We start from the raw sequence: 13524 nt of genomic DNA, 5'->3' as shown, positions 1-13524 counted from the left end.
CATTCCTGTTGTTGCTGTTGTTGTTGTCGTCTACAGTATCTGCAGTTATTACAGATGCTAAAGAACAAAGGAAGGTTTTGTGACAGGCCTATTTGAGAAACATGATGTTCTTACATCTGTATAATCAGAATCAGAATCAGAATACTTTATTGATCCCTGGGGGAAATTATTTTTTGTTACAGTGCTCCATTTTAAACCAACATTAAGACAAGACAGACAATACACTAACTAAGAATAGTACAATATATACATATATATACATACATACATACATAAGTCACTCATAAATAAATAGTTGGAAAAGAAACATGTGTAGCTGTAGCAGCAAACAGTGTGTTAAGTGGATGCGTTGTACAGGGAGATGGCCACAGGCAGGAATGATTTCCTGTGTCGTTCAGTGGTGCTTTTCGGTAATCTCAGTCTCTCACTGAACGAGCTCCTGTGACTGACCAGCATGTCATGGAGTGGGTGGGAGGTGTTATCCAACATTGTCTTTATCTTGGACAGCATCCGCCTCTCCGACACCACCTTGAGGGAGTCCAGCTCCATCCCCACAACATTACTGGCCTTACGGATTAGTTTATTGAGTCTGTTGGCATCTGCGACCCTCAGCCTGCTCCCCCAGCATGCAACAGCATAGAGGATCGCACTGGCCACAACAGACTCGTAGAAAATCCTCAGCATTTTCTGGCAGATGTTGAAGGACCTCAGTCGCCTCAAAAAATAGAGACGACTCTGGCCCTTCCTGTAAAGTGCTGTGGTGTTTTTAGCCCAGTCCAGTTTATTGTCAATGTGTACTCCAAGGTATTTATCGTCCTCCACAATGTCAACACTGACCCCCTGGATTGAAACAGGGGTCAAGTGTTTCCTGGTCTTCCTGAAGTCCATGATCAGTTCCTTGGTCTTTGCCACGTTGAGCTGCAGATGATTCTGCTCACACCACGTGACAAAGGAGTCGACCACAGCCCGGTACTCTGTCTCATCATCCCTGCTGATGCATCCAACCACCCCAGAGTCATCAGAAAACTTCTGAAGATGGCAGGTCTCTGTGCAGTGGCTGAAGTCTGTGGTGTAGAGGGTGAAGAGGAAGGGGGAGAGGACAGTCCCCTGTGGTGCCCCTGTGTTGCTGATCACCTTGTCAGACACACACTGTGGGAGACGTACATATTGTGGTCTTCCTGTCAGGTAATCAACAATCCAGGACACCAGAGAAGCATCCACCTGCATCGCTGCTAACTTATCACCCAGGAGGGTCGGCCTGATGGTGTTGAAAGCACTGGAAAAGTCAAAAAACATGACCCTCACAGTGCTCGCCGGCTGGTCCAGATGGGTGTAGACACGATTGAGCAGGTAGATGATGGCGTCCTCTGTTCCGAGACGAGGCTGATAAGCGAACTGAAGGGGATCCAGATGTGGTCTTACTATGGGTCGCAGCTGGTCCAGGATGAGCCTTTCCAGGGTCTTCATGATGTGGGAGGTCAATGCCACGGGCCTGTAATCCTGGGGGCCACTGGGACGTGGCGTCTCTGGTACAGGGACGAGGCATGATGTCTTCCACATCACCGGGACCCTCTGCAGACTCAGACTCAGCATAAACAGTTTATGAAAGACTCCTCACAGGTCTTGAGGACAAGGGGACTCACTCCGTCTGGTCCAGCAGACTTGCCTGAGTGAAGTCTCCTCATTTGCATCTCAACCTGGTATTGAGTGAAGGTGATGGGTGGGGGAGGGGTGTCAGGAATCTCACAGGAGGCAACATGTGAAGAGAGAGGCTGGCACAGTGGTGTGGCTCTGGATTCCAGGCTGACTGCAGGTGAGGTTGTGGGGGTGGGAGCAGACACTGTGGTGTCGAATCTATTGAAAAACAGATTCAACTCGTCGGCTCTATTCTCACCTCCCTCAGCTCCCCTGCTGTTGGTTGGCCTGAATCCAGTGATGGTCTTCATGCCCCTCCACACCTCTCTCATGCTGTTCTGCTGGAGTTTCCACTCCAGCTTCCTCCTGTAATTGTCCTTAGCCTCTCTGATCTTGTCCTTTAGTAACACCTGGATCTTCCTCACCTCCTCTTTGTTGCCCCCTCTGAAAGCCCTCTTCTTGTTGTTGAGGAGGGCTTTGATGTCCTTAGTCACCCACGGCTTGTTATTTGGGTAACAATGAACAGTCTGAGCTGGAACAATGGAGTCGGTGCAGAAAGTTATGTAGTCTGTGATACACTCAGTAAGCCCATTGATGTCCTCGGCGTGAGGCTCACAGAGTGTTTCCCAGTCGGTCACCTCGAAACAGCCCTGTAGTTCTGCTAAGGCCTCCTCTGACCACCTCCTGACAGTCCTGGTGGTCACAGGTTCCCTCCTCACAATTGGCACATAGCGGGGGGTGAGGTGAATCAGGTTATGATCTGACCTACCAAGTGGGGGGAGGGAGGAGGAGCTGTATGCATCCTTGACGTTAGCATACAGTAAGTCTAAAGTTTTCTCTCCCCTGGTGGGACAGTCCACATATTGTTTGAATGTTGGTAGTGTATTGTCATAACTCTAGGATGACAAAATATTTTCGACATCCTGTCCTACGCTCCCTGCACCTGCCCAGAGTACAGTAGCTTGATCTCTTTTTGTATTTGCCCACCAGAAGGTTTAATGCTAATGTGTAAACGTTGTCCTCTCTGTCACAGGGCCTAAAGGCAAGCAGCTGGAAGGCACTGAATGCCCTTTGCATGTAGTCCACCCACCAACGGGGGAAGAGTTTGCTCTTGGCTGCGGGGTGTGCAGGAACGCCCACACCTTCTAAACAACAAGACTTTTTCTGAAAACCAGTTTGTCTACTGTGATTTCTGGCTGCTGCTGCTGAAGCTCAGCCGCCAAGTTTGGCTCTTGCATTGCCAAGACTCCTGGACACTGGACCAGGTTTCTGCTCTACGCCGAGAGTCCTCAGGTCTGCTCTTTCACCACCGTCAGTATCCTTGGATCCGCTGCGACCGCGAGCAGTAACTCGTTTGGGTTCAGAGTGACCTGAATGGGTGAGGGGAGGGAAGGAGGGGGACAAAAGAACAATTGAATTAAAAAGAAAAAAAAAAGAAGAAAAAAATAAATTTCTTGTGACGTGTTTGCATGCGGCCGTTGTATTCCCTCGGCTTCTATAGACGTTGCACACCTCCTGATCACTCAAGTGTAACAATACAAGTTTAAACATTGAATATGAATTAATTTGCATATAGACAACTGTGGATCAGCGTGGGTCTGAAAAAAAGTTGAAAAAAAGAAAATATGGAGCAGGCCGTGTTTCCAGCTTCCTAACTATAAATTTAAAATATTGTTGTATGTAAACTTTTTCGTAAACTTGTACAGTATTCTCCGCTGTCAAGTGCATCATGGGTTGACAGAAGAAGAAACAAAGGAGTTGAGTTGATGGATAAGACTGTTAAGAACATTATGTTTGGGAGGAAAATAGTGTACGATTTATCTAATCTTGTATATAATGATACTATTCAAAAATAGCTGTATTCCGAAGTTGCTACTCTTCACTTCAGTTTTGTTTGATATTCTGGGTTATGTTTTGAGCCAGAACTTTTAATGAAGTGCAATACTGGGTGTGCCTCCTATTTTGCAGCTGTTTAACCTATGGAATGTATGTCAATAAAGCCACTGTACATTTTTATACAGTAGACAGTCGTAATTTTCCCCCCTCTTCTAAATGTCACATCTCTTCTGTTGTCTGGAAATGAGAAGATGGATCCTGGCGGCTGCAGTGAACGATGGTGGATGTAAATCCTGGTTGTAATTTAAAAAAAAAAAAAAAAAAAGAAAGGATAAATTTATATTAAGACATGAAAAACCCCTCTCACAGTATGACTGACTACAGCTGGATGATTTGAGGGTGCCAGTCTTCACACCAAATAAAATATTGCACCTGTAATGCTTTTCCCTATTAGGAGGCAGGGGTAATGGGAGGGAGAGGGGAGGTCAGGGGGGTGGAGTATGGAAACAAAGCAGCTGCTGTTTAAATTAAAAAAAAAAAAAAAAAAAAAGCTTCATACTTGTGAATCTGCTCTGTAATATCTGTGGTGGATGGAGTCAAATGGTAATAAACCAGGTTCTTTGTTTTCGCAAAGTAAACACCGTGTCATCCATTAATGAGTGGTCACATTTCTGTATTCACGACTCAGAGGAAAAGCTAAAACATCGGTGCAAATGAAGAGAGGGGAAACTGTAAAAGAATGAGTTATCCTATCATAGAGTCAAAATGTTAGGTTTGTCATACTGACTATAATAGTGTGACGGTTGAAAGATTTAGTCTTTGAGCAGCATTAAATAACACACCTTTAATGCATTTCAAAAGGTTTAGCTGTGTGTTTCCAGATTTGCACCATAAGTGCTGAATTCACATTAACTAATGAAGCACACTAACTTTTTCTTATTTTATCCTGTTGAAGTTTCTTGGGCACATGTGCAGTAAAAAGGTGCATGTAAGTCTGTGCACTGCTGGAAGATGAGTAAGAGACTGGCACCATGCATAGGTTGCAGGTCTGTTGCAGAGCCCCTCTCAGTATGGCGTCCCTGGTGTTTATTGCTGACAGGAGTAGCAGGATGAATTCTACTGTGTGCAGGGCTGTACTCTGACCAGACTGGAACTTTTCTTTGGTCTTCCTCTTTTCCTCCTGTCTGGCAGCTCCATTTTCAACCTCCTTTGTCCAATATATCCACTCTCCAAGAAGGAATTGTGGATATATTGCTTCACTACACGTCTCCAGCTGAGCTGTCCCTCTGACATACTCATTTCTAATGAAGTGAAAATCTAAGCGTCTCTTTCACCTCAACCTCCTTTTTGTTAATACCAGCAAGTCCAAACCATCTTGTAAACATTCCCTTTGCAGTTATCCGCCCTCTCTCTTCTTCACCTCTTTTGTGCACTGGCCATTGCTTTGGATGGTTGTACACAGTCATTTAAAATCCTCTTCTTGCTAGCTCCACTGTTTCTCCTCTCCCTCTTATTAACACACATGCAATCTGTAGTCTTCTACTAGCTTTCACCCCCTCTTCCCTCCAGAGCATACCTCCACCTCAGGGCTATCTTCCACCTGTTCCCTAAACATCAGTCTCTGGTTAACCTATCACCATTGCCAACAAGAAGGGGGTCAGAGCAGACCCCTGATTTAATCCCACCTCACCACTTTGTCACTATCATCGTGCATTTTAGATGGATTTTGTTATTTTAGTTGTAGTTTGTCTCCCTCTCTGTCTCTGGAACAGTATTACTGTATTCAAAAACATAATCTTCTCAAACAAGCAGTATTATATTTTGTTGCTCTCTAGAAATAATCATTGCGTTATGAAGGCTCCCAACAGGAAAAAAAAACACGCTGTATGCGATTTTATTTTATTAGGATTCGGGTGAGTTATCACTCAAACGGAGACGATCTTTACCAACAGCCATTTTGCATTATGTATCCCATAATGCACCGCTGCTGTCACGACAACATTTCGCCATTTCGGGTTTGGCGGACGCTCTGTAACTCCCGCGAAGGAATTAGGTCAGCCGAGCGGAGGTGTTTCTTCACTGAAAACATTTCTCGCTCGTTCTCGTTTTCCCGACGGCTCTCTTATCGTGCTCCGATGCGTGTTACCTGGCTGCTGCTGATGAACTTTACCAGCGTCGGCCCGGGCTGAAGAGTCGAGTCAGTTGTCGGATTTTCTAGCTAACAGCTAGCAAGCTAGCTGTGTGTAAACAACAAGGTAAGAGTCACTAGTAAATAAATAATGAATGTTTATAGACTTGGTATGAATGACCAGTGAGTACAGTGGGGTTTGGTATATTTGCAGCGAATCAAGTGAATTTGCAGCACCAGTTAACTAAGTCGCTCTGTTAGCTTGTAACACACTTTTACGTTAATAAATAAGCAATCGTTAACTTGGTTAGCGGTTGCATTTACTCCCCTGTTAGCTTGCTAACTTTACGAGCCACTTTATTGCATTTGTGTGCGTTCATTGTAACTATAGCACTGACAAGCTCAATAACGTTTGTTTATTTTTTCCTAAGTAAGGTTGTGTGGCTGTAACGTCACCTCAGTCACGTTTCCTCTGAAATACGCAGTGTCACATGCGGTGCAACTTTGGTGTGAGCGTTAACGAGCGGTATAAATCCAACAGTTAAAGGCTTTAATTGTACTTTGGAAAAATGATGATTATTCAGAGAAACACAAACATGAGGGGATGAAAACAGACAGATTTTTTTTAAAAAGCTGGAATGTCTGCAGACCCACCATCTGCACAATATGGTAGCTGCTAGGAATGTTTTAATTATTTTGCGGAGTGCGTCAGAGTGATAAACATGCACATTTAATCTGCACCTGTTAGTGCAGGGACAGCAGGGCTGCAGCTAGAGCTTATTGATTCGTGACGTCCTTGATTAGACACCTTTCAGAAGATTGGCACACGTTTCTAAAGTAATGGGCATGTGTAGATTTATTAATCAGTGCATTTTATTTTGTAAAAGATGAAACGGATGAAAGGAGGAGAGGAGGGAAGCGATGACTCCTCCTGTGAGAGTCCAGCGGAGGTTTGCAAGAAGGTGCGAAATCAGTTGAGCGAGGATTCGGAGCCACATGTTGCTGAGTCGCTGGACTGTAACTGGGCACGGCTGCCTCAAGAGCTCCTGCTGCATATCTTCCAGTACCTGCCACTGCTGGACCGGGCTTATGCCTCCCAGGTGTGCCGTGGGTGGAACCAAGCCTTCCACATGCCTGAGCTGTGGAGATGCTTTGAGTTTGAGCTCAACCAGCCAGCCAGCTCTTATCTAAAAGCCACACATCCAGATCTTATTAAGCAGATCATAAAGAGGCACTCCAATCACCTGCAGTATGTCAGCTTCAAGGTAAAAATGTCTGTGTAACTGCGTGTGCCCTCATTCTGGGTTCAAACGTTCATAAGCAGCTTCTGTTTAAAAATGTTTCTTGGATGTTTTTCGAGTGATATGCAATCTTTTCCTTGTTCTTATCAGGTTGACAGTAGTATGGAGTCTGCAGAGGCAGCTTGTGACATTCTTTCACAGTTGGTGAACTGCTCACTGAAGACCTTGGGCCTCATCTCTACAGCCAGGCCCAGTTTCATGGAGGTTCCAAAGGTATAATTAACACAATCACGAGGAGTCTGGGTCTTTACAGTGTCCTGCTCTTTAGATTTGTAAGCAAAATCAAAGGAATTCTTGTTTTAGTGTACATCCCCTCTTATCCACAGTCTCATCTTATCTGAGATTGGGTCTGAAAAGCAGCATTCTTATGCATGGCAAATGACACTTTTATTATCAGTCCCACATTTTCAAAAGGACACAGGACTTTCTTTATTTACATATCATGAGCTCTATTCCTTGAACCAGGTTTCATGGAATCTAGATGTCATTGAGCAAACTAGGCTAAGGGCTGGACATTTCTTTTTTTGGTGTGTTTGTTTTATCAAGGATTGGAACCTGCTGCACGTTCTGCTATGTGTAGAAACTGACACACCCACTGTCGTCACAGTTCGCATTTTAAAACCTTTGAGCTCCTGAGCCAGTTTTTAACAATCTTAGTTGAATTCTTTTGAATATTTCAAAATCAAGTTTAAGAACTTTTAGGTTAATTAAAGTAGAAAAAAATCACTTGTTTATGAACTCTTGAGATCTTTGTGACATTCAAAAGCTGTTTAAGAACCTGTGATGACGTCATAGAACTTGAAACGTGCAAACGGCCTCACTCGTTCACCAGGGTGTGCTCCTTTTAGCTTCTGTTTTAAAGACAGCATAAGCCTCTCACAGCCTGTGCTGCTTTTTGTGTGACTGTGGATAAATATTAGAGGACGTGTTGTTCTTGGATTATCTCACAATGCGGTGCTAGTTGCCAAGTTGCGAAAACACCTTTTGGCATAATAAAATCTTCTCAAAATTGCCATTATTACTCACATTCTGTCAGAGGGGACATTTGTTTGAAGCATTTGAACCAAAAGAAAGCTGAATGCAAAAAAACAAAGACTTGTTTTTTTCCACATTTTGGAAAATAATAACATATTACATCATTTTCATCATAAATACTTTTTTGCTATTATAATATGTACCATAAAGTCAAATAGACACCCTTCCAATGCTTTGCACAAAAAGGTTTCCCCATTTCCTTGTCCTCAGTTTGTAATACAGATGTATGCAGTCTAGCTGTCTGCAGCACCAAAGCTTAAGATTAATTCAGAGGTCCACCCATGCAGTAGACACAAATGAACACACCCTCGCATTTCTTTATTTCAAATTTGTTTACCTTGTCTACAGATTAAATCTACAAATTAAATTTGTATGTAATCTTAACCCACTAATTGTGATTACATTAGGGTTTCTTACTGTACTCAGATTGCAGATTGTGTTTGTATTGTTATATGTAGCAGATTCCTAAGTTTAAGGTTGTCTCAGTAATTACAAATAGTGGTGTGTGAGCCATGACAGAGGTCTGCCTGACGTACCAGGCCCACCAAAAAACTGTATGTTAGTGGGACAGATTATGTTTGGGTAAAAGATCATTCCAGACACAGTTGATTAAATCTGGCATTTCGAAGGCGTGAGTCAGGTTTAAAGATCGTTACAATTCAATGTGTCATGTTTGTCCTTCCACAGTCTCACTTCATCTCCGCCCTGACCGTGGTGTTCGTCAACTCCAAATCGTTGTCTTCGCTGAAGATTGACGACACGCCAGTTGATGATCCATCTCTGAAGGTGCTGGTGGCCAACAACAGCGACACCCTGAAACTGCTGAAAATGAGCAGCTGCCCTCACGTCTCTCCTGCAGGTACAGTCTAAGTGCATGTGTTTTTATTTATTTTCTACTTCCAGCATGAATGGAAAATGAGTATAGCGCTGTGCAAAAGTCTTGAGCCACCACTCATTGCTTTTTTTTTTTTTTTTTTTTGCTTAAAAAAAAGAGAGACAGAATTTGGGTGTCAATGGGGGGGCATTATCAGTAGTTCGTCAGACCTTCTGAAGGTCTTTTCAAAGATTTTCTTCAGACATTGGCTGCTTTACAGTCCTTGTACCTGAACATTTTCCAAGTAATGTTTTTGTTTATAACATTGACCTATGAATCATCTCAAGCATAAAAAGGCGCCTAACTCAAAGGATGACTATATCTTGTGTACATAACATGCCTGGATAGAAAAACCATCAATCATTGATTGGCCTTCTCAGCTGTTGAAACACATCTTTACATAGTGTTCTGTTGAGATGATCCCACAGCATTAAAGGCAGCCGACATCCAAACATAACAATTAGCATGTCCTTCGAGAATCCTGGATAACTATTGCTGAAGGCTACTTCAGTAAAGTTTGCATAACAGAGTTCAGGCTGTGTTGAAGAATAAAAGCGATCATACCAAAGTTGATCACCTTTATTGTTGCACAGACTCTGTATTTGCCTTATGCGTGGCGTTTCCACTTATGCGTCAATGTTTGAATAAACTGCTGCACATATTTTACATTTTTGAGGAACGTATAAAAAAACGAGAGGTGGCTCAAGACTTGTATACTTTACGCTGTATTGATTGAAAAATCACACAGAACTTTATTCAGAGAGATAAATTGTTTAGGTTTTGACATAACTGATGAGTTGATAGCTGAACTTTATTTCTTTATTTAAAAAAACCTGAGAAGAGTCAAAACTATATGTCTGTAAAACTGGTAGTGGGAAACTAACTTTTAACCTCAACGACTCAGTAGATTTAGACCATCCTTCAATTTGTAGGTCTGATGAGGGACCATCTGAGATTATATGAGAGAAATCCCCTTTTCCTGAAATTCTGAGCTAATATGATTGCTGATTAAACTGCAACTTGTCAGGGGGATGCAGTCAACCTGTTCTTTGATTGAAAGTGAAAACACGATTTGAGAATTGGTCGCATTAATTGAAACGATCTGCCTGTGCTTTTAGGAATCCTGTGTGTGGCAGACCAGTGTCACGGGCTCCGAGAGCTAGCGCTAAACTACCACCTCCTGAGTGATGAACTCCTGCTGGCGCTCTCCTCTGAGAAGCACGTCCACCTGGAACACTTGCGAATTGATGTGGTGAGCGAAAACCCCGGGCAGCACTTCCACACCATCAAGAAGAGCAGCTGGGACGCTATGATGCGGCACTCGCCCAAATTTAACCTGGTCATGTACTTCTTCCTCTATGAGGACGAGTTCGGGCCCTTCTTTAATGAGGAAATCCCGGTCACACACCTTTACTTCGGGCGCTCAGTGAGCAAAGAGGTCCTGGGCCGAGTGGGCCTCCACTGCCCTCGTTTGGTGGAGCTGGTCGTGTGCGCCAATGGCCTGCGTCCTCTGGATGAGGAGCTGATCCGTATCGCCAAACACTGCACCCAGCTGTCAGCCATCGGCCTGGGTGAGTGCGAAGTGTCCTGCAGCGCGTTTGTGGAGTTCGTTAAAATGTGCGGCCGCCGACTGTCCCAGCTGTCCATCATGGAGGAGGTACTGATTCCAGATCACAAATACTCCCTGGATGAGATTCACTGGGAGGTGTCGAAGCACCTGGGCCGGGTCTGGTTCCCTGACATGATGCCGACCTGGTAGAGAGTGAAGCCTGTGCTCAGAGTTCAGTATGTCGGGTTTGTGGTGCGGAACAATCATTGCCTCCATGTTGCATTGAAAAGCCTCAGCTGGGAAGCTCGATGACAGCATGGAGAGCATGAACTTGCTGAACTCTCGTTAGCAGTGCAGGGATGTAATGTGGGACTCGACAACAACACAATGTTATCACATTATCATGGAAATGCCACAGAATTCCTGCTCGGCTTAATCCGTAGATGGAATTCAGCAAGCTGGCTTCGACCCACAGAAGAGGAAATTTAACTAAAAAGCAATGTTTTTATAACTGCAAATGGAGTTATATGTACATTATAGGCTGGGTATGATAATCTGTGTTGTGAGAGGGGTGTGTGAGTATGTGCATTAATGTGTGAACGTGCGGGTGGGTGTTTACATGTTTTCCAACATTGAGCAGTAAATTGGGACAATTAGGTGCACAATAGCATGTTGTTACGCTACCACTTGGCCTACATAAATCCGGTGTGAGATAGCAGCTCTGCACTCTGCAATACAATATGGCATTGACCGCATGGTTGTCTGTACATAGGATGTGACAGAAGGTGTATTTGTCATGTGTGGCTGAATTTTGCAGAAGAGTAGCTGGGTCCTACACCTCATTTTAACCTAATTTAAAGAACAGTGGTTGTGTTGTTTGTCCTCCTCGCCTGGGGAGCTCCAGTCGTGTCTCACAAACCACGATTGTTGAACAAATGGAAGATGGCGGAGAGAAAAAGAAATGTGTGTATATAGGTGTCTAAATTGTGACGTGAAGGTGTATAATGTTGATTGATGTCATTGATTTTTATTTTTTCTCAAAGTTATATTTTGAGGAGGTTTTTTTTTTTTTTTTTTTTTTCTCCCCCTGCATCAAACACAAATTGGCCTGACAAATGATTTTATCTATTTTGGAAAAAGGTTTATGTACAGTTTTAGATTTCTTAAGCACCTTAGATGAATACCAAATGAGATGGAATACACCTGGTCCTTGAGACCAAATATGGTGATTATTTATACTGTACTGGGGCTTTGTTGAGTTAAATCCCCAAGTGCTGCATATTGAAGTTGTAAAGCTCTAATTAAAACAATCAAATAATTCTATGTAAATAGTGCACAGAAATGTCTGAATTTGGAGGGTAGAGATCAGCGGTCTCAGTTCTTCACGCTCAGATTAATTTGTAATGATTCAGTAGACTAGTCTGTATAGCTGTTGGCTTACAGTGCATGCTGGAAATGCAAATCCAACCCATTTGTTTCTCAGATGCATTAAAATGAAAATATTTTTTATGTAGGTTTCATTTGTATCTTCTGCTATTTGCCTGTTCAAGCTCTAAACCCTGGTTCTCTGTTGTGGATATCTGCCCTTCCAATTAGTCCACATTTGTTTCTTCATCATGCTATCTTGTATACATGAGAGGAAGCAGTATTCACCCATTATAAACACTGTCTGCAGATTTTTCTTGTGTTCCAAACATCCATTCATTTCAGTCAAGAGGTTTGGCAAGTCAGATGAGTGAAACAGTTTTGTTTTTTTCCTTTAAGAAGGAAGTCAAATGCATCTGTATATAAAAACGCTGTGTGTTTGATTAATATGAGTAGAAATGTATTTCTTTATTTCACCCTCTGTCAGGGTTTGAAGTTTCCTTAACTGGTGGCTTGTCTTTTATAAAACCAGAGTGCAAGTTATCCTTTACTAGAAGGATCTTTTTCATACTATAGCCACTAGAGAAGTTAAAAACTGTGTAATTGATTAATAGGGATTATGCTTTTTTTTAATGAATTTCAGTTTTTCAGTTAAACAAAAGCAACCAGCAGTGGTATTTTTCTTTGTTTAGCTGGGTTTAGCTTCCACCTATTGTCGCCGTGGTTTTGTTGGATACAGGTGGTCCTAATGTTTTGAGTCCACTACCACAAACTCGATCCTTGGAGGGATTTTATTACTTCCTTTAATGTAGTGGAAAAAGACCCTGTTTTGTGTGTGCGTTTTTAACAAAACACACACAAAAACAGTTGCCTTGAAGTGTTTTATATTTCAAGGTAAAACTATAGTAATAGAGAGAAAACCCCAACAATTACATGACGCCCTATGAGCGAGCACTTGGTAACAGTGAGAATGAAAAACTCCCTTTTAACAGGAAGAAATCTCGTGCAGAACCAGGCTCAGGGAGGGGCGGCCATCTGCCACACAACTGCTTGGGAGGAAGATGGAGAAAGAGTATGCATTTATGGCGTATACATATTAAATATTTAAAGGTTTTTGGTAGTGGACAAACCTTATGCAGCACTGCATGTCAATAAAAATGTAGTTTATTTCTGCCAGATTTCATTCCTTTTTACTCAAGTTTTATTTCATATACAATAACTGAGAGACTTGTTGCAAGAGGTGCTTCTTAGTATTATTGAATGAATATAGCCTCTTCACAGTATTTGTTTCTCATCACTGAAGAAGTGGATATCTTTGCTCATGTACATTAGCATCTGAAGGGTACAGTAACACATCTCCTGGTTATTTTATTTGAAAATGTGTGCAGTGCATTAAACAGTGGCCCTAACGTGAAGCCTGTTTTCACTGAGAGCTTGTCTGTATTTGCTTTTATTGGACTATTCGGCTGGGAAAAAAATGCTTCACATGGTAAATGCTGACCGAGAGAGCATTATTTAAACTTTGTCACGAATATGATTGTCATAATTATTATTTGAACTTTATTTGGGAGTTAACAGGTGTTAAACACTCTCCTCTAGTTTTGCTTCTGTATGACAAAAGCTTTGTCTGCTTTGCTTTACTGGTCACCTGTCTTGAAATTAAAATTGTTTTGGACATGTGATCTCACACTGTAATAAAAATTTGTGAATGTACTCTGTGCAACTTTCATGTAATTATTTTTCTTTATTAACACACGTAGTTAAACTCCATAAAAGGACTCCGTTATAAAAATGGGATGCA

The 13524-nt window shown here is 42.5% G+C and overlaps 2 protein-coding genes across 18 annotated transcripts in view; both read left to right on the top strand.

Annotated features, from left to right (window-relative positions):
* The window catches only part of mycbp2 (MYC binding protein 2), a 65408-nt gene extending 61299 nt beyond the window's left edge, over window positions 1–4109 (top strand). For all 17 annotated transcript variants that reach the window (XM_086265648.1, XM_086265658.1, XM_086265643.1 and 14 more), the window contains one exon: window positions 2669–4109. In XM_086265648.1, the coding sequence (XP_086121774.1) occupies window positions 2669–2784 (116 nt within the window). In that variant the 3' untranslated portion in view covers window positions 2785–4109. The remainder of the gene's footprint in view (window positions 1–2668) is intronic.
* A 156-nt stretch (window positions 4110–4265) lies between these two features.
* On the top strand, window positions 4266–13436 carry fbxl3a (F-box and leucine-rich repeat protein 3a). The gene is made up of 5 exons (XM_086265661.1): window positions 4266–5726; window positions 6487–6864; window positions 6991–7113; window positions 8623–8794; window positions 9928–13436. Exons 2-5 carry the CDS (start codon window positions 6487–6489, stop codon window positions 10566–10568), a joined length of 1314 nt encoding a protein of 437 aa, XP_086121787.1. The 5' UTR covers window positions 4266–5726; the 3' UTR covers window positions 10569–13436.
* Window positions 13437–13524: the final 88 nt, after the last annotated feature.

Source organism: Aulonocara sp. 'chitande type north' Nkhata Bay, linkage group LG16 (assembly GCF_057382095.1).
Source record: "Aulonocara sp. 'chitande type north' Nkhata Bay isolate Kocher_YH1m ecotype deep benthic linkage group LG16, A_spYH_male_GT1.1, whole genome shotgun sequence".
NCBI classification, from domain to species: Eukaryota; Metazoa; Chordata; class Actinopteri; order Cichliformes; family Cichlidae; genus Aulonocara; species Aulonocara sp. 'chitande type north' Nkhata Bay.
This window is presented reverse-complemented; position numbering and strand designations above follow the sequence as displayed.

Excerpts from the sequence above, each read along its gene's own strand:
- fbxl3a (XM_086265661.1), top strand. The coding sequence starts at position 6,487 with ATGAAACGGATGAAAGGAGGAGAGGAGGGAAGCGATGACTCCTCCTGT. Across the intron at positions 7,114-8,622 it reads GTTTCATGGAGGTTCCAAAG|TCTCACTTCATCTCCGCCCT; the intron begins GTATAATTAACA and ends GTCCTTCCACAG. Across the intron at positions 8,795-9,927 it reads CCCTCACGTCTCTCCTGCAG|GAATCCTGTGTGTGGCAGAC; the intron begins GTACAGTCTAAG and ends CTGTGCTTTTAG.